This window comes from Rhinoderma darwinii, chromosome 3 (genome assembly GCF_050947455.1).
Source record: "Rhinoderma darwinii isolate aRhiDar2 chromosome 3, aRhiDar2.hap1, whole genome shotgun sequence".
In the NCBI taxonomy this organism is placed as follows: Eukaryota; Metazoa; Chordata; class Amphibia; order Anura; family Rhinodermatidae; genus Rhinoderma; species Rhinoderma darwinii.
The window spans coordinates 360576826-360598322 of NC_134689.1; the positions used below are offsets into that span (position 1 = coordinate 360576826).

A 21497-nucleotide genomic window follows, 5' to 3' on the forward strand; every position below is an offset into this window, starting at 1 on the left:
TCGCGGTCGGCACACGGAAGCACTACCGGGTGCCGCGCGTGAGTCGCGAAATAGTAGTAAAAGAAATGAATGAAAACAGAAAAGCACCTCCTGCTTTTATGCTTGTAAGGGTATGTGCACACGATAACTGCAATTACATCTGAAATTACAGAGCTGTTTTCAGGAGAAAACAGCTCCTGAATTTCAGACGCAATTGCTCGTACTCGCGTTTTGCGGGGCGTCTTTTACGGACGTAATTTGGAGCTGTTCTTCATTGGAGTCAATGAAAAACGGCTCCAATTACGTCCCACGAAGTGTCCTGCACTTCTTTTGACGAGGCTGTAATTTTATGCGCCGTCTTTTGACAGCGATGCGTAAAATGACAGGTCATCGGCACAGTACATCGTAAAGCCCATTAAAAGTAATTTATAAGCCCATTAAAAGTAAGTTTGCCGACGTTTTGGAGCTGTTTTTTCAGACGTAATTCGAGGCGTAAAACGCCTCCATAACGTCTGAAAATAGATCGTGTGAACCCAGCCTAAACATAAAAACAGAGTGTCATAATGATGGCGGCTGCGCGAAAATCACGCAGCCACGCACCATATAGATTGCACACTGAGCTTTTGCACACGCAAAACGCATCATTTTTTTTGCGCGTGCAAAACGGACACGTTCGTGTGAATAAGGCCTAACTATGTACTTTCTCTTTATTTTACTGTTTTAAAAAAATTAAAAAACTGCCAAAAAAGGGCAAAAATGGTGAACAGTGATGTGTTTCACTGATTAGCAAACTAAAAGGCCAAAATAAAAATCCTGCGTCAATAAATGACCACAGATGCTGATAACTAATCAGCACTCAGTGGCCGCAGGGCGCACACAGGGAGATGGTACAAATTTTAAACTACAAAAAAAATTCCTGAACCAAAAATTTAGCAGATGCCGATCAGTGATGACGGTCCCTTATCAGTGCTCACAGGAAGCTCACAGGAAATGGTGCAGGGGGAGGGGGGGGCCAAAATAACCTGCAGCCAAAAATTACCTCCGATGGAGGTCACTAAATGGAGCTAAAAAAAAAAAAGTCTCTAAAGTCATACGGACGGGTTGTTCTAAAGGATCAATTTATTGGTTGATACTGTACATAGACATGTACGAGAGATCATCTCCAGATGGCCATAGACAAAATTAAAACCCATATTAATAATCCTATATACGTCTGGTGAGAAAAACCCGTAATTAGGGGAGCCTCATAGACTTCTATGGGCCTGCCCGTGCCTTTATTACGGCCTGAAATAGGACATGTTCTATATTTTTCTACGGCACGGGCACCTTCCCGTAAGCATACGGAAAAGTACCCGTCGCCAATAGAAGTCTATGGGCCCGTAATGACGGCCCGTGATTACAGGCGTTTTTACGTTCGTGTGCATGGGGCCTAAGAAAAATAAAAAAACCTCCTGCACCAAAAGGGTAAAGATGCAGATCAGTGAGGTCACTGATCAGCACTCAGTGGTCGAAGGATGCACACAAGATGATGCGGGTGAAAAAAAACCTGCGTTAACAGCAGGGACAGGAGATGGTTTAAAAAAAGACTTAGATCATTTCCTAGAACAAAAAAATATAAGCTCCTATGTGTAGACATTTTTTACTTCCCCTTTCCCATCCCTTGGTTGAACTTGATGGACTTGTGTCTTTTTTCAACCGTACAAACTATGTAACAAATTACCACAGATGCTGATAATCAGCACTCAATGGCCGCAGGGCGCACACCGAAATGCCGCAAATTGAAAACTATAAAAAAAAACTCCTGTGCTCATCGGTCGCAGGACGCTCACATGTGGATGGTGCAGGGGTTAAAAATGGGGAAAAAAAGTCCCCCATAAAAATCCTGCGTCAAAAATTTACCACAGATGCTGATCAGTGACCATAATCAGAACTCAGCAGCTGCAGGCCGCACAGAGATGGTGCAAATTGAATAATCTATTGTCTCTTCTTTTTTTCTCCTGTTTTAGACATATAAAAAAATAACTCCAGCACCAAAAGGAGCAAAATTGCTGATCAGTGATACGTGGCACTGATCAGCACTCCGTGGTCTAAGGACTTACACATGGGGATGGTGCGATTAAAAAAAACAAAACACTACTAAAAAATACTGTAGTCAAACAGAGAGATGCTGAAGATTAAAAAATGACAAAAAAAAAAAGAACAATCCTGCACTCATCGGTTACTGGACGAACACAGGGGTTTTGGTGCAGGGGTAAAAAAAAAGGCCCCAAAAAATGACCACCGATGCTGATCAGTGATGGCTGTCACTAGTCAGCACTCAGTAGCCGCACGGCGCGCACAGAGAGATTGAAAAATAGAAAAACGGACACAAGAAAGAAAGAGTCCTGTGCCAAAAATTCAGCGCTTACTCAGCTGTTTCTGCATCTCCTGCTGGAATATGCGGCCAGCGGTTGCCTCACCGAGCCAAACGGGGTTGGGTGACCCCCAATCTCAATATATAGAGGAGTCCTAGAGCTGGAACTCACATCTATAAGACATTTATGGCATATCCTGTGGAACCGCTATAAACGTCTGAATTGGAAATTACCCTTTAATTGAACGTATAGAAACAGAGCTCACTTAGCTGTTTTTATATATCCTATTTATCTAGTGACCCTGACCAGTCAACTATCCCAAAGAAAACATCTCCATTTTATCAAGACGCGGTTTTTTGGCGGGAGAACCCCGTTATTAAGGCTTTCAGCAACTCATTTCACGAAACTTAATTTGCACAGAATTATATCTTGCGCATTGTACAGCTACAGCACTCAGAGAACACACCGCTCCGGGCGCAGCACAAGTAGCCATGACGGCTCTACAACTACATGTTGTCATGTGACAGCCCCTCTCGTTATGAGGCGTTATTTACACGCAGCCAGCGCACACCCCGTGACGTCACCACGCAGTCTACTCCACATACCTCCGCGCGTCAGGACGTTCCTGACAATCTTATTACCTGTTACGTGACGCTATTCCCGCAAGTGCTGCTGGATAACGTAGTCCACTTTGTCTTACGCGGTTATACTGGGCAGTGCTCCGTGTACTACAATATCCATGAACCACCGCGATGTAAGGCACTTTAATGAGTTGAAGGTCTGTTCAGTGAAGGCTCCGGGGGACCCAGGGGCAGCGGGGAGCGGGTGGGTATACATGGGAGAGACTGGTCTAAATATTGTCTGTGTATTGGGGCACCTATGTAATTGATCGGGGAGTGACTGCAGATATGGTATCCGTGTTGTGTGTTGTGTTATGTTATGTGATCCTGTGTCCTTTCTTCTTGTGTGTATTATGTGGATGTATGTACTGCATGTTATAAACCTGTTATAAACCTATGTACACACAGACCAGTGTGTATATAACCATGTGTCTAGGTATAGTGTGTGTGTGTAGACATACACATGTGTATGTGAGTCATATATATACAAACAGATTTTGATGGGGCGTGTGTGTATATGTGTATATATATATATATATATATATATATACACACACACATACATAGATACACACACACACACATACATAGATTTACATGTGTATGAGTCATATATATATATATATATAAAATGACTCGTACATGTAAATCTATGTGTGTGTGTATATATATATATACACACACACACAATCCCGTCTACCTTTTATTCCCCGTTGCTTATATGGCACCAACATATTCTGCAGCGCTGTATGTAGATTGTCATCAGTCCCTGTCTTCAATGGCGCTCGCAGTCTTATTTCCCCTATCAGAAACACTAGTGTCAATTTCATAAAGCATTTGTGTGTGTCTGGACTCGCACATACCCACAACCCTTCTAATATGACTGCTGATCGCGGCAGCTTCGGCTCCCGAGACCCCCAGCATACCGCTAAATTTTGTCGAGAATAATTTCCACTGCAGCGGAAACGTAATATTACATGGCGGTCATTCAGATGTATGTCTATCATGTAATTCTCAGACTTCTAGGCCATCAAGATGCTGCTTGTTTACGGTTCTCCGCTTTAGCTCTTAGCTTGGGGACCCCTTTATGACGTCCTTAGGCCCTGATAGGTCACACAGACGAGTTGTCCTGAAGGATCATTTCACTGGTTGAAGACACGGTTAACACTTATACCAATAATCTTTATGTTTCTGGTTGCAAAATGTAAATTTCTGCCAATGGAAATCTTTACAATCTTATTCATCGTCGGTTTGTGTTTTTTCTTTTTATAAATTGGTTAAGAATTTCCCTTGCGTCCGCCCCTTCCTGTACGGTGATGCCTTATTACTCCTCAGGCTTATTACTGCTGCATTGTAGGAACGGTGCGCCAATCTCTCCTTCAGTCCAGCGTACGCTAGTGATGGGCAGCATAAGCATGCGCCTTGGCGGAGGCCAAAAATACCACAAGGTTGGACCTGGCATTGTTTCTGACACACTTTTGCTTGGCATGAATCCTGAGGCCCTGCCCACTATTCCCAACACATTCGTATGTGTCGTAAACCGTGTTGCAGTGGCATCATAAATATGCTTTTATAAATCTGCTTAATTGTCTTTATTCATTACTACAAAAGAAGATATGACCCTAAAAAGTCAGTGTACCTAATTAACAGGAATACCCCTTTAAGGACGAACAGTCCTATAATGAGTACCTATCAGAATGGCGCCCTAATTGGGCCAAATCTTTGTCATTCTGCTAACTTTAGATGAGCGTACAAGCTGTGTAAATATAATGCGTATATGTATTTCCTTATTCACGTATTCTCCAGGTATCCGTGCGACGCCGGTCAGTAGTATATACCTTTTGGTCTATCCCCCTACTCCTCAATATGCTTATTGCCGGAATCAAGTAGATTGTCGGGTACAAAGAAATATAACCAGGTGTGCGATATAATGGACGCCGCCACACAGATATTATACAAGGTGGAGGAGGAAGGGAGGATGATTGGATGGCATTGCAATGACCAGGGCGGCCATTGTTTTAGTCATAGATTACTGTGGTGATTAGAGGACATTGTTTTGTGGGTCAGATAGTGATTGTTTATCAGGTCTGATAAATATCAGCATTTTATATGCGACAAATATCTCTAGGATCCAATCCGCTCAGCGGGGTCGTTTCTACACCACATGTCAATCCAGTCTTTCATATGTTTTCAGGGTCTTTGTGCTTTTCATAGAGGTCAATTCAATAATCTTGTATTTGCGGCTCCATTCACACTATTAATGCAGTACTGTTCAGATGTTTTAGTGTTAATGACTTCATAATGGAGACCGTTTGGGCACAAGTTTTAAAGTTAATGCCTAAAATGGCAGAATTGGTATTCTTCTCTGGTAAAATGGCTGGATATAGTCCTAAAAAGGCCACAATACTCCAGAATATGCAATTGCGAGCTTTTAGGCCGCATAAACACAAATTACTTGCGGATTTGTCCTGTGGCGAATCTTCATCATAATACAGCACCAGCGAAGTAAGTGGGATTTCTAGTAATCGCATCTATAATTAGTGGCATTTTTACTAAAATTGATATGCGATTTTCGCTGTGGAAAAGCTGCGCATCCACAGCAGAAATCGCAAGTTGGGGCTAAAAAAAATCAAGTCAAAATCACCTCTTGGTCTTGCTGACGGTTGCAGCGGTCACAGGAGCCCGGCTGTATGGAGACCAAATGTGAGGAGCAGGGATGTGTCGCTATGGCAACGCCACGGGGGTGTGTATATACTTGTTGTTTTTTCTTTGTCATTGACACCTGTAAAGGCTCCGGTACGCTTTTACATCCGTCTCATCTGTATTTCTATACGAGACATCTCCTGTTCATACCAGAGCTAGTTCTTGGAAAGAAGTGACTCCTCATAGCAGAGCTGCTAACAGCCCGCGTGGGTGCCGAGATCTCTGAGCTGCAGCAATAGACGTCACCAGCTAAATAAGCCAATCAGAGGCTGACGTCTATTGCTGCGGTCTGGGTAACTGCGCAGGCTATTAGCAGCTCTGCTATGAAGGAACACTTCGTCCAACATGCTGGCCTACTGTCCTAGAACCTTGCCTACGCTCCGGGGAGTGAATCAATAGCAGAGTCGACTGCGCTATTGATTCAGTCAAAAAAACGGAAACCTTACAGAACGGAAGCATTACCATTGAAATGGGAATGCAAACGGAAGCTATGGTTTCCGTTTGCCTTTACGTTGATGGGTTCCTCCGACGGAAAGGTCTGATGGAAGCCATCAACGGGAATCGAACGCTGATGTTAACACACCCTAAGTAAGGCGATTTTTTTATTTTTTTTTATTCTATTTTTTACCAACAGAGCCTGTGTTTAGTGTTTTTATGCAACTTTTAAAATCACTTTAATTTAAATTCGTTATTACTTTTTAAGAGACAGTAGCACACAGTAGCTGTATCGACCCGCTCTCGGCAAAGCTTTCAGTTCACCTGAACTGACGGATGCGGCTCAGACATGACGATACAGCTTCTATGTATACAGGATACATAGAAGCTGTATCTTAAAAGGTAAAACCAAAAGTGAATGTGATTTTAAAAGTTGCATAAAACCCTAAATAGCATTTTTTTTTTCTTTACTGAATTAATGTAACAAAGGTGTGTGTGTGTGTGTGTGTGTGTGTGTGTGTGTGTGGCTTTTAACTCCCACCATATTAGTTTATATTATTGTTTCTCTGCATACATTTTTAACACCACGTATCCTTTTGTATTATTAGTTTGAATTACAGTAAATTATGTACTTTTTCTTGGCTAAAAATACTCCTCAAAAATGCTAAGAGGAGTTTTTTTTTTTACTCTGCTGGACTATGTAGTGCGACCTCTGGACGAATGTATGAGAACTGAGAATGTTCTTTATATTGCTGTACATTTACTAAAAATTATTGGGGTTTAGGGTACAGAACATAATGGTAGGAAAGGTCAGTACTAACATGCAAAGCTATGAAAGGTGAATATTATTTTTATATACCTATTTAAAGGCTATGTAAACCTTTAAATGACTGACCTTTTTATTAAAATAAATAAAATAAGTCTGTGTGATTGGAGCAACTTTATAAATAGTTTTTTATTAAAAATAATTTTTACTTTTTGAGATACAGCTGCTTTGCATTCTCTATACAGAGCAGCTGCATCATTCGCTAAATCCTGCTCCCGTCAGGTCCGCGGGACTGATGGGTTCAGTGAAAGCGGGGGTTTCGTGTCTCTGACGTGATAGATTACTGTTGGATCCTGTGTGTCAGACACAGGATTTAGCGAACGATACAGCTGCTCTGTATAAAGAATACAGAGCAGCTGTATCTCAAAGTTAAAAAAAATAAATACTATTTATAAAGTGGCACTAGACACACTGAATGCCATTTTTTATTTAAAAAAAAAAAAAAGCCTTTCAAAGGTTTACATAGCCTTTAAGCGCAGTACACCTATCATAATGCCCTCCAGTTGCACTCCTCTGCCGTGTATCCCAACCTAGCCACAGCAATTCCTAAAATACGAGTCTGAGACACTTCCACTGTTCTCCTATTGGCCAGAGTTGCTCACGTTAGCAGTTCTTGGCAATCCGAATAAAAAGGGAGCCGCTTACACTCAATTTGTGAAATGCCGTGGCCATTTTGGGACAACACAGAGGGGACCCAAAGCGGCAGATCCTTGTCAGAGGAGTGCAGCTGGAGGGCACTGGATAATATTACTTCATAGACACCATACGATTTATAATTTTGTCCTGGGACCAGAGGGTCGCTTTAACCTTGAAAGTGTGGTCAATAAAATATGCTGCGCGGTTACAGTGGAGCGTACTTCTGAATAATTTCCTGCGGCACGTTCTTCTATGCCAGGCACCTAAATTGCAGCTATTATTGTGCCCCTCAATAGATAGTTAGCCAGTCACTTCTGCTCTATGCCTTATATCCGTTATGCTGGTAGTACACCGATATACACTTATCAGCCATAACATTAAAACCACCTGCCTAATATTGTGTAGGTCTTCCTCATGCTGCCAATACAGCTCTGACCCATCCAGGCATGGACTCCACAACATCTCTGAAGGTCTCCAGTGGTATCTGACACCGAGACGTTCGTAGCAGATCCTTTAAAGGGAACCTGTCACTAGGTATGGAGCCACTAAATCTTCAGCATGTCAGTATGTAGCTGGGGTTTATTGTTCCAAAGCTGCCCACATTGATAACTTACAAGTTAGGGTATGTTCACACAGATTATTTTCAGCCGTTTGTCGGACCGTAAACGCCCCGAAAAACAGCTAAAAATATGGAGGCTGAACGCCTCAAAAAATCTGCCCATTGATTTAAATAGGAAAAACGGCGTTTCGTTCCCACTGGGCGTTTTTTTACACGCCCGTTTGTAAAAACTGCGCAGAAAAAAACTCCCTGTAAAAAAAAAAAAAGTGCATGTCACTTCTTGAACCGTTTTTGGAGCTGTTTTTCATTGTCTCAATAGAAAAAGAGCTACAAATACGGCCGAAGAAAACGCTTGATCCATAAAAAACAGCTGAAAATCAGAGGCTGTTTTCCCTTGAAAACAGCTCTGTATTTTACTGCCGTTTTTCGTTTGCCATGTGAACATACCCTTTCTGAGAGAAGATTGAGATCTGAGGAATATGGAGGCCAAGTCAACACCTTGAACTTTGTCATGTTCCTCAAACCATTTCTGAACAATTTTTGCAGTGTGGCAGGGCATTATCCTGCTGAAGGAGGGCACTGCCAGTAGGGAATACCGTTGTCGTGAAGGGTTGTGCTTGGTCTTCAGCAATGTTTAGGTAGGTGGTATGTGTCAAATGAAAATTTACATGAATGCCAGGACCCAAAGGTTCTAGCAGAACACTGCACTGAGCATCACACCGCCTCTGCCGGCTTCTCTCCTTCCCATACTGCATTCGGGGGCAATCTGTTCCTCAGAGACGCACATGGACCTGGCCATCCACGTGATGTAAAAGAAAACGGTATTCCTCATACCAGGCCACCTTCTTCCATTGCTTCATGGTCTAGTTCTGATGCTCACGAGCCCATTGTAGGCACTTTTGGCAGTGGACAGGGGTAACACAGTAGTCGTGTCAAATTGACATACTTGCGCAATATGAGGCACATTCATTAATCCAGCAAAACACTGATGTCAAGAAGACCTTTATTCTACATATGTTCAGTATTTTTCATGCTGACCCTTCTTTCCTGTTTAGTCTAATTCTAATAAAGGTAAGTTTTTAGCTTTTTATGTTAATCCTCCTATTTCTCATGAAGAGCATGTATGGCAATTTGGGGACCCTGATAATGAATTCAGGTTAGTTCTCTAAGGCCCTATTCAGACAACAGGGCTAATCAGCCATGCGTCGGCTGTTTTTTTTTCGGGGGGTTTTTAACGGCCATCACACAGCTGCATTCAATTCATGTATTTGGGGCTATTCATGTCCTATTATTGCCTGTTTTCCCGGATCCCTCAATAGACTCAAGTCTATGAGGGATCAGTAAAAAGCGGTCCCGCACGGGTGCAAATCAGCCGGGAAAAACGGCCAATTTGACAATCTGTTGTGTGAATAAAGCCTTAGTCCCCAGGATCCACACTCCTGGTCTTAAAGGCAGTACGTTGTAAAATAACTAGAAGCCATGGAGACTGGGAAATAGTCCATGACTCTGAAATGCCCTGCGCAATGCAGTTGTACTCTTTACAGTTACAATATGTATGAACTAATATCTTCAGATTGTTGTTACATGGATAATAAGTTTACCTCTCTACGCATTTGTTAAGAGTACATGGCCATAGTCTCTGCTCTGTTTTCTCATACAGGTAGTCGGTAACATGTCCCTTGTTCTGGTGGTAAGTGCCTGCTGATGGTTTGCGGTGGAGTTTCCTGTACTGCCTGCTCGTCCCCTTCCCTTGACCCCTGGACCTTCCTCACTAATGACTGGCTGGATTGTCCTTCCCGTCAGCCTGACTGCATTTTCCATTCCTGGGATATGGATCGTGTGAGTAACCTTCCCTTACACATCACGCTCTATACGTTGGGTGGCTGTTTTAGAGTTAGGCTCCATTAAAAGCTTTTGACGGTTGTTTGGCTGCTCTGGTTTTCTGAACACAACCACTATATGTTAGATGAGTGCAAATGCATCAGTTATATCCATATTCGAAGCGTATTTGCACTTTCCAAAAACTTTTCATTTGTCATAGAGACATATCTGAAGTTTTGATCCGTGGGGATCTGGGTGCTGAGACCCCCAATGTCACTGAAACGAGGGTGCAGAAGCGCTCCGCTGAACGCCCTGCATCTACGACTGAGATCGGCACTCTATTCTAGGCCGAAGAGGGTCTTTCAGAGAGCGTTCTATGTGACATATGCTTAACAAGGAGCGTCCATGACAGCCGAAGATGCAGGGCGCTCAGCTAAGCGCTTTTGCGCCGACAGTGGGGGGGGGGGGGGTCTGGATTAAAACTTCTCATATATTAAGAGGTTTTCCCATGTTAGGCATTTACTGACAGAATATGTGATAAATGTTTGATAGGCCACATCCAGGCGGAGAATGATTGAGGAGATTTCCACACGTGCACAGCTTGTTCTGCGCCTATGGAAGTTACTCAAACAACCGAGTAGGCTGAGGACCACCACCTGTCAGACATTTATGGCAATAAATGCCTTAGGACGCCCTTTTTTAAAACTGAAAACCCTTTTTAAACTTTTCTTAATGGCTTTAATTAAAGGGTCAGAGTCCCATCAGGAACTTCATCTTAATGTGGACCCTGCAGGATCAGAGGGAGCAGTGCAAGAAATACTTGTGGTGATTGTAGGGGCACTCTGCAGGCAGATATAGTAGATAAGATAGGAGTGTGGAGACAGGATTATCCCTGGTAATAGTAAGTTCGCTGTATACGGTATGGATGAAATAGATAGACTGGAGCGTGGATGAATGGAGGAAATACTATATTCATATAGGCTTGCTAGCAGCCATAGTTAGGCCTAATGCACACAACCGTGGTTTTTTTTTGTCCGTTTGCTATCCGCAATTTTGTTGACAGCACACGGACCCATTCATTTATATGGCCCCATGCACACAACCACGATGATGCGTGTGGGGGCCATAAACTCAGGACATGTCATTCTACTGTCTGTATTTGCGGGTCATGTGACCTACACAGGAGTTGGGACAAACTGGTGACCTCCATCAAACCAGCCTTTCACAAAAAAAAAAAAAAAGCTCTGTGAATACCGATGACAGACGGATGCACTACGGAAGGTTTTCTGTGGACCTCAAATAGACAACAAATCCACGGTTTTGCAGACCGCAAAATCACCACGGTCGTGTGTATTAGGCCTTACAGAAATAGGGGTTTCAGAAGTAGTTCTGAGAATGAAAGCGCTCCTGCTGACCGGAGAGCTACCGTGTGGTGATAGATATTCTACTTACAAAGAAAGCACAGGACTCCCAGACTTGATACTTCTCTCCTCCCAGCGCTGTGCTGCAGAATGCGTATCACTTCTGTATAGCAAGGAATGTTAATGAGTTTCTGGTAACACTGGCTTTTGGTCTTGTTTCCTCCAGGTACGCAATGGCGGTGATGAACCATCACGTGTGTCCTGTGGAGAACTGGTACAAAACACGCTCACACCACTTTTCTTCTATTGTATATTTATTGACTACCATAGCCTGGGGTACGGACACATTTATGTAATTCCCATACTTTGCAGTAGTCCAGTATTTTTCGGTCTTTGACACACGGCATGGCCGCTTTTCTAGCCCTTCATTGTGGGATGTAAACCTCTCCCTGGTAACATAAGCTGTTTATGAGGGACTCCTTGAGTGTACACCAGGTCAGAGCTCCATGTGTGGTCCAGCTAATGCACAAATAGTCCTGGGAGAAGGGTGAATAGAAACTCCATTAGTTCTGCTTGAAAAACATCGCCCCACCCCATTGCGTAATAGGGAGGCTCTAAAATGATGTTGGGTTGGGTCGGGTCATGGTAGTTTTATACATTTAGTTTACATAACAGGTTTGTGTACTGCCAAGGTTTGCTTTAGTATATGGATATGGGGGAAGCCATGCTTTTCTTATGTAATGAAGTGTATGAGCCCTCTCTGCAGGATGTACAACGTGACGTGTTCCGATGACAATGCGAAGCAGGGGACACCCAAAACATGCTGTACCCTGGAAGATGTCCCCCTTATCAGGTGACTTTTGGACAGTCGCATGTTTCGGTCTTCTCCGGCCTTGTTATATCACTAATATACGCAGGGTTCTGGTATTCACAATCCGTTCTCTCCTTGTCCAACCAGTAAGTGTGGGACATACCCACCTGAGAGCTGTCTCTTCAGTCTGATCGGAAATGTTGGAGCTTTTATGGGTGAGTTCTCCCCAAGAAACGTCCCGTTTCTTCACTGTCCACTTTTTCCACCAATGTCCTTCCCTTTGACCCACACTGACATAAATTCCCTTTCCCTTGCTCCCACCACACTTATTACCTCCCCATCCCATCACCATCTTTCTACCCAAGCATGTTTCTCCCCATTCGTCCTGTGCCCTCCTCAGCCCGTGTCCTCTGTCCCTTCCTCCTCCCTGACTCTCCTCTCTCTCAGTGGTGATGATCTGTTTGCTGAGATACAGTCAGGTCATCGAGCTCAGCCACAGCTCCTGGCTAAACACTGTTGCTCTGATCTCCGGCTGCACCAACGCGGCAGGACTAGTCGTGGTGGGAAACTTCCAGGTAAGTTTACAATAGTCTGTACAGCTTTGCGTCTGTGTTTGCTTTAGTAATCACATACTGTATTGTGTTCCACTTTGCTATAACCTTTTCTGCTCTTGTGGTGCTACTCTTCGCCAACTTCAAGAAGTTCTTCACCTAACTTTAAAAACTATGGTTGGCATGATGTGACCGCTGCCAGGCTGTTTTTACTTTCTCTGCTGTCAAGTGTCAATCTATCTTTGAATAACTTGATACAGACTGGTTGCTAGGGATACACTTCCTACCAGCTACAAGCTTTTTACGGGGTTGTCAGGCAGTGCTATCCTAGTAACCAGTCTGCCTACTTCTATTTCCAATTGACACTCAGAGACTTGGCAGGACTCAAAACATACATTTAGGTGAAAAACATCTTGACCTTTGACTAGGTCTAGTACTTATTTCTCATTCAAGGCTTTTTCTCGTGTTCGTAGCCTCAGGTAATTTTTGTCACTAAATTGTCTATCTATTCTTGGCAGGTGGATTACGCCAAGTCTCTGCATTACATTGGCGCAGGAGTGGCATTCCCAGCCGGGTTGTTGTTTGTATGTCTTCACTGCATCCTGACTTACCATCTGGCCGCAAGTGTTCTAGACTACTGGGTAGGACACCTGCGTGTAAGCCTGACCGCTGTGGCCTTAATATCCCTTGTCCTGAGTATCCTTCACATAGAGAGGAGTTTACTTCGAGAAGAAACAAAATGTCGGGTGGGTCATGAAAGAGAAAGCAAGTCAGTGTGTGTATGTGTGGCAGTAACAGCCCAGGTGCACTGTTATGTCTAGATCTAGACTATACAACATAAATGTTCTCGGCTATGTCTTAGTGTGTGTAATCCATGTTGTGCAATATCATCAGAGCTCCAAATCACTTGCACTGCAGCCACCACTAGAGGGCGCTTACTGCATACTGTTGTATTCAATGCATACATCCACCTAGTGATGATTGCAGGAAGACCGAATTCTGTCATTTCATCATTCTGTCTGTGCAGGGGACTTTGGAGCTCTGTATAAAACTGTGTACAGAAAAAAGTGCATTGAAAAGGAAAGATAAATATAAGTTGCTGAGTGCCGAATTAGAAAGTAGCTTTTTTTGACCGGCGCAGTGGAGAGTACGTGTATGGCTGTTTGATGGTGGCTCATAGCAGTGACTGCGTGGATACAATGCAGGTTGTGCGCCCAGTATATTTCCCTTAACTTTTTACCAAGGTGGTGTCTTTTTCATCCATGAAAGCTTCCTCCTTCAACATCTGGCTGCAATCTGCGAGTGGATCTTTGTCCTGGACATACTGGTCTACTATGGAACCTTTGCCTATGAGTTTGGTTCAGTTTCCACGGACACAATAATGGCTGCTCTGCAGAGCTCGGCCGCTCGCAGCTGTAAGTCACCGGGAAGCAGCAGCACATCCACTCACCTCAACTGTAATCCTGAGCGGATTGCCATGATATAAGAATGATGTGGTAAATGGGCCAATGACCTACCAGTCCCAACACTCAGGATTATTTTTAAGACTTTTTTTATTTTTTTTGTTTTTACCAAATATATAAAGAAATGTAAGCTAATTTTAACTCTTTTACAGCCGGATAGGCCTAAGACAGTTTTGACTGGCAGAAAATGGGTCCTGTAAAACAAAAGTATTCACAAAGTCTCACTTTTTTTTCATGTATGTTGTCACGTCGAAGACTTGTTTGGGGAAAACATTTTATATTCACTTTCATTTTTTTTCATTACTTTTTTATGTGCAAAAGTATTTTAAAGTACAGCCATTGCTTAGAAAAATGTGGAAACCGCTAATTTGTGGCCTAACGTAATAGTCCAATACTGGAGTGTCCTCATTCAGAAGGAATTACCCATACATTTATACACTGCTTTCTCATATCCATTGACGTAGTTCAGAAAATGGCAGCTTTCACAGTGGAACGGTTTTGGGATCGGAACACTGTAAAAACAGAGACATTTACAAGATGTTCATATAGGGTAAAACGAGTGGCCCATATATTCAATCTGTGGAGGACAGACCCTTGAACTCCAGTTTAAGGGGTAGGTTGTCTAATGTACTCATTTAGTAACTACTATGTTAACCCTTTATGCTCATCTCATGGATATTCTTTTTAAGGGCCCTGTCTCATGTGCACTTTAAAAGGGGTATTCTAACCACAGACATTAATGTCTGATAGGTGTGGGTCCTTTGGGATGTGTCTGCCAAGGAGAAGCAGTAAAGAGTTATACTTGTTTGGCTGTTTCCATAATTCCCATAGACTATAGAGATATCCTGTCGATATGTAATAAATGACTATGGTTGGAATACCCCCTAAAAGAGGTCCTACTAGCTCTCCTGACGTGTGTTTTAGTATATGCTTGTATTCCCTGTGCAATAACAATTCTGGAAAAAAATAAATCTTAAAACTCTGCATTGTGTAGTTCCTTTTTTATTCCTCCTGGAATTGTATGAATAAATTGACAACTAAGGATTACCATTCCCCTTGTCAATAGGGTGTGTCCCTTTTGACATGGGAAATAGAACACCCAGTTGTCAATTTATTCCTTCATGTCCAGGAGGATTAACAGAGGAACTACACAATTCAGAGTTTTAAGATCTCCAGAATTGTTGTTATGGGGAATGTAAGTATTTACTAAAATAGACCCGGCAGGAGAGGTGAAAAGTCCTCTTTAAGGCGATGACTGCCGTAGTGATATGTAGGATTTACACTATATACAGTGAGGTAGAACACTGGCATTGAAAATCATGGTGCCATGCTCAAAGAATGTCTAGATGGATGTATTCTTAAGTGTTTATATTGATGATGGTGGTGCAAACTCCGCATTCCACATGGCAGACACCGCATCTGATTGTCTAACTCAGTAAAATCGGGAGATAACCGATACGGCTGTGATTCTCATAATAGATCAACTAATAAGGACTATGGTCACCGTGTTTGTATGCAAGTCAATATTATTGTACGTATTGTGATGTTTTGCGGGCCCTTGGTAGAACTGATGCAAATCTCGATACCTCACAATTTCCATATTTTCTCAACACGTTTTGATTTTTTTTTTCTACGTAGGACATGGGAGCTTTTGTTTTAGTTGTTACATGCTATATATTTGTGTCCAGGGTGACGCCACATCCTTCACAATTACAGTATTTGGCAATAAAAAAAAATGCAGTACACCAGGTCAACCGCTAGGTGTCACAATGCAAAACTTAACCAGGGCAGCGGCAATGTTCTGTTATGTCATAAACTTCAAGGTCGCGTATCCACAAGCCTTAAACTTTTTTTGTGTACGGCTTTGTTCAGAAAGATCTTTTTCCTGGAGAGTGACTTTTGCTACTTCAGCAGGATGGGAAATGTCCATCCTGTCTGAAACTTTACAAACTTCCTCACTGCCACTTAACACCTACAGGAAATTGTGTCCCGAGTCCGGCAGAGCCAGGATTCCTGTTTACTCTGCTATCCCAGGGGATCCATACTGTTGTACATGCTGCTCTAACAGAGGCTGGGAGCCTTGTGTGTTACAGGATAGCTTTTTTTATTGTTAATAAAGGTGGAATTTTATCAACTGTTCTCTGGTTCGTTATTCCTGGCACACAACAATTGTTCATAAAGCGTGATCTAAGTCATGTCTGCTTTGGACAATCACTTTAGATCAGCTGTAATCTATGGAGGAATCGGGCAGCAAGTCTTTGGTTCCCTTGCAGTGCCACCACAGGGTAAATGAAGCATTACACAGTCCCTATTAAAATTAGTCCTTCCAGAGCTTAAGATGCTCTGCCACTGATCTCCTCTTTTGCTATGAGGAATAGGGTACTTGGAAAAATAGGTTTCCAGATTTCCTTTGTATTTCCTTTGCATTTTTGCGCTGGATATCACATTAGTAAGTTAAAGGCTATGTAAACCTTCAAAGGCAAATTTTTTAAAGCAATGTTTTATTTTAAACTAGTTTGGAACTTGGTTTATTTAAAAAATGACTTTTTGAGATACAGCTTCTATGTATCCTGGATACATACAAGCTGTATCTTGTCGTCAGAGCCAAATCCTTCAGGTCCATGGGACTGCTAGCCTCAGTGAACGCTGGTTCTGAGTGTCTGACACGCAGGATGCAACTGTTATCGACCACGTCTAAGTTAAACTTAGATGTGATCGATAATAGCTGGAGAGCGTAAGACCCGCCAGTGGAATTGATTCTGGGATCCATCCTACAGCTAAATGGAGATATTAGGCTAGGTTCACATTTTCGTCACAGATCTGGTCAAAAATGTCTCAATTTGGGTGGTAAATAGTAAATCCGCTATTGTTTATTTGGCTTTATATGCAGTAGCAGTAAAACAATAACTTTTGCACTGCCCGCACATAGTAACTGAATGATACCGCCATACTGTCAATAATACAGTAGTGCCCTCTTATAGTAGTTAGGCCCTCCAGATAGTAGTTAGGCTCCCATATAATGGTTAGATCTGCCATATAGTAGTTGGGCCCCCCCCCCCCCTCCATGCCAATAAAGAAAAAAAATATCAAACTTGAATAACCCTTTTTCCACAATGAAATGCTGGGTCTGCTGTCTGGCCCAATTCAGTGTCACCCTCCTGACCTCTAGTAGGCCACAGGCTAAAACAGCCTGTGGCTTACCAGAGTAAGTGATGTAGCAGGGAGCCAAAGGTTCTCTGCTCTGCCACAGTAAGTGGCACTGGCCCAGGGCTTCTGGGGGATATCTCTGGTTTTGAGTAGGCTGTTGCAGCAATCGGCTGTTCTATTAACGAAAGAGAACAGGTGATCACTGAGGGAGCAGTCTGCTATGTTTTTGGCCGAGACCGGGGTCCACTGGGGGATTCACCGGCTCCCCATTGTGCCAGTCTGAGTCTGATGGACTGGGTCTGCCAGAACAGAGCAAATCACAGAGCGACTCTTCATGCTGGCTCACAGACAGGGGGTCCTAGCAGGTCTTTAGGATATAACCTAAATATGCAGTTCAGTTCTGGGCTCCAGTTCATAAAAAGGATGCCGGGGAGTTGAAAAAATACAAAGAAGAGCAACGAAGCTAATAAGGTGCATGGAGAATCTAAGCCTTGAAAAAAGACGATTAAGGGGTGATATGATTAACTTATATAAATATATGAATGGCACATACAAAAAATATGGTGAAATCCTGTTCCATGTAAAACCTCACAAAAAACAAGAGGGCACTCCCTCAGTCTGGAGAAAAAAAGGTTCAACCTGCAGAGGCGACAAGCCTTCTTTACTGTAAGAACTGTGAATCTATGGAATAGCCTACCGCAGGAGCCGGTCACAGCAGGGACAGTAGATGGCTATAAAAAAGGGTTAGATCATTTCCTAGAACAAAAAAATATTAGCTCCTATGTGTAGAAATTTTTTACTTCCCCTTTCCCATCCCTTGGTTGAACTTGATGGACATGTGTCTTTTTTCAACCGTACGAACTATGTAACCTAATTGAGGAAGACTCTCACTTAGAATTACCAGGGATTTTGCTGCAAATGTTCTTTAAAGCATGGTATATCCATGATGGAAAGATGCAAACACTACTGGTGTTTATTAGAATGTCAATTTGAGTTGTTTCTCGGTGTATTGTGACCGCTCTCAGGAGGTGGCTGCTATTTGAAAAGATGAACATTTTAAGGTCTTAACAGATCTATGGAAATCATCATGGCGGTTTTCCTTGTTTCATTGACTTTTATGATAAAAATGTAACCTAGGCTAACTGTCAGCATAGCTATGTAGATGGTTTAGAATAACATGGCTGTTTGTGTGTGGTATTGCAGCTGTGCAATAATCATGTAAATTAAGCTGAGCTGCGATACCAATGCTGTTTTTTTCTAAACCTGTATAACGTCTTTACCAAGAACAATTGAAGCAATAATACGTGCGTTTCATGTTGATCGAAATCCCATTTAAATTCTTGCATTTTGTTTTTCTTGGTGGCTAGCTCGTATCAATATACAAGTAATGTTTTTAAACACACTTGATCGAGAGTTACTGATATGAAGCGGTTATACTTCTTAGTGGGCTCAACCATGACAACTATTCTTAACCTGGGTGCTAATAAGTAAAGCATTTGCTCTTCTGGTCACAATTTTTTTTTGTGTAAGATTAACTGAGAATGTGATGTTCTAAAATGAACAGTAGCCGAATTTAAAAAAATGTAAACATTTTATTTCACCATACCCATATACTTTCTGAAAGTAGACACCTGGCACATTGTGAAGATGCCACACTACACTTTACACACATGGGCACCCTACATACTTTGCATCAAAGCGTTATGTAAAAAATGCCTAAAAGTTCAACTCCAGTCAATCCACAACTACTAAAAATAAGTTTTATTATGTGCAGACAGTGTCGTTACCATCGTGGAGAAGATAAAGGCCTGAGTTAGATTCCTTTGGGCTGCTGCCACCAAAGGCCCCAGAACAGGCCTAGAGCAGGCAAACTCTGAAGATGATCCAGTGCGGTAAGTAAATACTTTTGTTTTTATACATATATATTTTGTCTAATCGGGGGTCTGATTTGGTGACTTGGGGGGGTCCATACTGGAGGGGTGCCCCATTCAAAAGTGTGGCATTGAGCCTTGCACCCCTTTAGTTACAGACGGGGGGGGGGGGAGTTATATATGACACTTATGTCTACTGGCTCCATACCCATTTCTTCACAAAATCATCACAGCTGAAGAGACCAAAATTCTCAGCGAGCCAGATGCAAGTAAACATTTGTGTCAAGAAGTTGACAAATTAGGCGCATGGGTGATTTGATGGGTAACTGCTCACCTTACTCTTTAGTTAAAACTCCATCTTATGGCCAGGATCACACACCGTTTTGGTAGTTATTTTAAGACAGACTAATACATCTATGTTTGGCTAAAAAAAAACTCAGCTGAAAACTGTATAGGTGCATTTGTTACAAGGGGTGAAAACAAAAGTTCCTATATCAGACCCCTGGGCTCACTGAAAAGCTGTAAAGGGGACAGAAGACAGTAATGGTCCCCTCACACGGCGCTCGTGTCCTCCTTTCACAAGGAGCTATGTATGGGAAGGAGCACTCGTTACTACAATTACTAGTCCCCATACACTTATCATGTCAGCTGTCGACAATGTATTAGGAGCGGATTGTATAATTTACTACTGTTTGTAGTCATGAGGATTGGTGCCTAACTAGTTAGCTACAGAACCTATTTTATCATCTTACGTCTTGGCAGCAACCATTAGACAAGAGAAAGGTCCCCTCACTCTGTATTGTATGAGTAGATGCACTTAACCAAGTGTAGACAACCGTAAGATAAATTTTATTGACCATCCTGATGTCAATTTCATATAAAATTCTATTCTGAAAACTATCATTCTTTGTGACATAATTCTATTTGTTATTTTAGAAAGAAGAAATAAAACACAGGAATTTCAGAACACTGACAATAAAAAGTTATGATGTGCCCATATTGTGATCTCCAATGGGTATAGCAGGCTGGGGACCTGTTCTAGGTGTGTCGGAGACTCCAGTCATGTGTAAGACGCATTAGACAAGTAGGATGAACAGATGTCAAGTGTACATGGCTTCATGGAGATACTCCAGTCTGTGCTCTCTCTGCTGTCTTCTTGCCTGTAACATATACAATGACGTTCATATTTATTCTCAGGATTATGGGGGACAAAGATTCATAAAACGTAGATAATTTTCCTTTAGAGTAAATAAATATATGATCGCTCACAGTGTAACAGAAGCCTGGTGAAAAATATCAATATCCATTGCCTGGACCTTAAGGGGTTGTCACCCACCTTTCCATAGAATATAGCATGTGTCGCTACTAAAATAACTGCAGTGTTTTTGTATTGGTCCAATGGATGTAAAAATACAAAAATTAAGCAACTTTGCAAATAGTCTTGATTAAATATATCCTACTGCTTTGTGTATACAGTTCCAATGCAGACATACAGGTCCTTAATGAATTAGAATATCAAAAAGTTAATTTATTTCAGTAATTCAATTAAGTGAAACTCGTATTACATAGATTCATTACACACGGAGTGATCTATTTTCAGCATATTTTTTTTCTTTTAATGTTGAAGATTATGGCTAACAGTTAATGAAAACCCAAAATTTAGTCTCAGAAAATTTGAATATTGGGTAAAAGTTGAAGATTGTGGACACATGGTGTGACACTCTAATCAACACAAAACACTTGCAAAGGTTTCCTAAGCTTTTAAATGGTCCCACAGTCTGGTTCAGGAGGCTACACAATCATGGGGAAGACTACTGACTTGACAGATGTCCAGAGAACAGTCATTGACACCCTCCACAAGGAGGGGAAGCCACAAAAGGACATTGCTAAAGAAGCTGCTGTTCAGAGTGCTGTATCCAAGCATATTAATGGGAAGTTGAGGAAGGAAAAAGTGTGGTAGAAAAAAGGTGCACAAGCAACAGGGATAACCGCAGCCTTGATAGGATTGTCAAGAAAAGGCCATTCAAGAATCTGGGGGAGATTCACGAGGAGTGGACTGTGGCTGGAGTCAGTGCTTCAAGAGATACCACACACCGATGTATCCAGGACATGGGCTACAACTGTCACATTCCTTGTGTCAATGACAGAAGCGTCTTACCTGGGCTAAGGAGAAGAAGGACTGGTCTGTTGCTCAGTGGAACATGGAACTCCTGTTTTCAGATGAAAGTAAATTTTGCATTTCATTTGTTAATCCAGGTCCCAGAGTCTGGAGGAAGAGTGGAGAGGCGTCAATCCAAGCTGCTTGCGGTCCAGTGTGAAGTTTCCACAGTCAGTGATGGTTTGGGGGCCATGTCATCTGC

At 42.3% G+C, this 21497-nt stretch overlaps 2 protein-coding genes across 7 annotated transcripts in view; one reads left to right on the forward strand and one right to left on the reverse strand.

Moving 5' to 3' along the window:
* The first annotated feature begins 2957 nt into the window (after positions 1-2957).
* TMEM150A (transmembrane protein 150A) lies at positions 2958-19158 on the forward strand. 5 transcript variants are annotated; one of them, XM_075858563.1, is made up of 9 exons: positions 3081-3158; positions 9773-9951; positions 11521-11568; positions 12061-12147; positions 12253-12320; positions 12553-12680; positions 13175-13352; positions 13901-14071; positions 19041-19158. In XM_075858563.1, exons 2-9 carry the CDS (start codon positions 9887-9889, stop codon positions 19076-19078), a joined length of 783 nt encoding a protein of 260 aa, XP_075714678.1. In that variant the 5' UTR covers positions 3081-3158; positions 9773-9886; the 3' UTR covers positions 19079-19158. The 5 variants fall into 5 exon arrangements, with proteins under 5 accessions (XP_075714675.1, XP_075714677.1, XP_075714678.1 ...); XM_075858561.1 differs by lacking the exon at positions 19041-19158 and adding an exon at positions 7959-8087 and having other exon boundaries at positions 3090-3158; positions 13901-16253; XM_075858560.1 differs by lacking the exon at positions 19041-19158 and having other exon boundaries at positions 2958-3111; positions 13901-16253.
* The window catches only part of RNF181 (ring finger protein 181), a 43090-nt gene continuing 40605 nt past the window's right edge, over positions 19013-21497 (reverse strand). For both annotated transcript variants that reach the window (XM_075858564.1, XM_075858565.1), the window contains exon 6: positions 19013-20297. In XM_075858564.1, coding sequence (XP_075714679.1) covers positions 20238-20297 — 60 coding nt within the window. In that variant the 3' untranslated portion in view covers positions 19013-20237. The remainder of the gene's footprint in view (positions 20298-21497) is intronic.

Coding starts and splice junctions, on each gene's coding strand:
- TMEM150A (XM_075858560.1), top strand. CDS start 9,887: ATGACTGGCTGGATTGTCCTTCCCGTCAGCCTGACTGCATTTTCCATT. Junction 9,952..11,520: donor ATTCCTGGGATATGGATCGT/GTGAGTAACCTT, acceptor TGTTTCCTCCAG/GTACGCAATGGCGGTGATGA. Junction 11,569..12,060: donor GTGTGTCCTGTGGAGAACTG/GTACAAAACACG, acceptor CCCTCTCTGCAG/GATGTACAACGTGACGTGTT.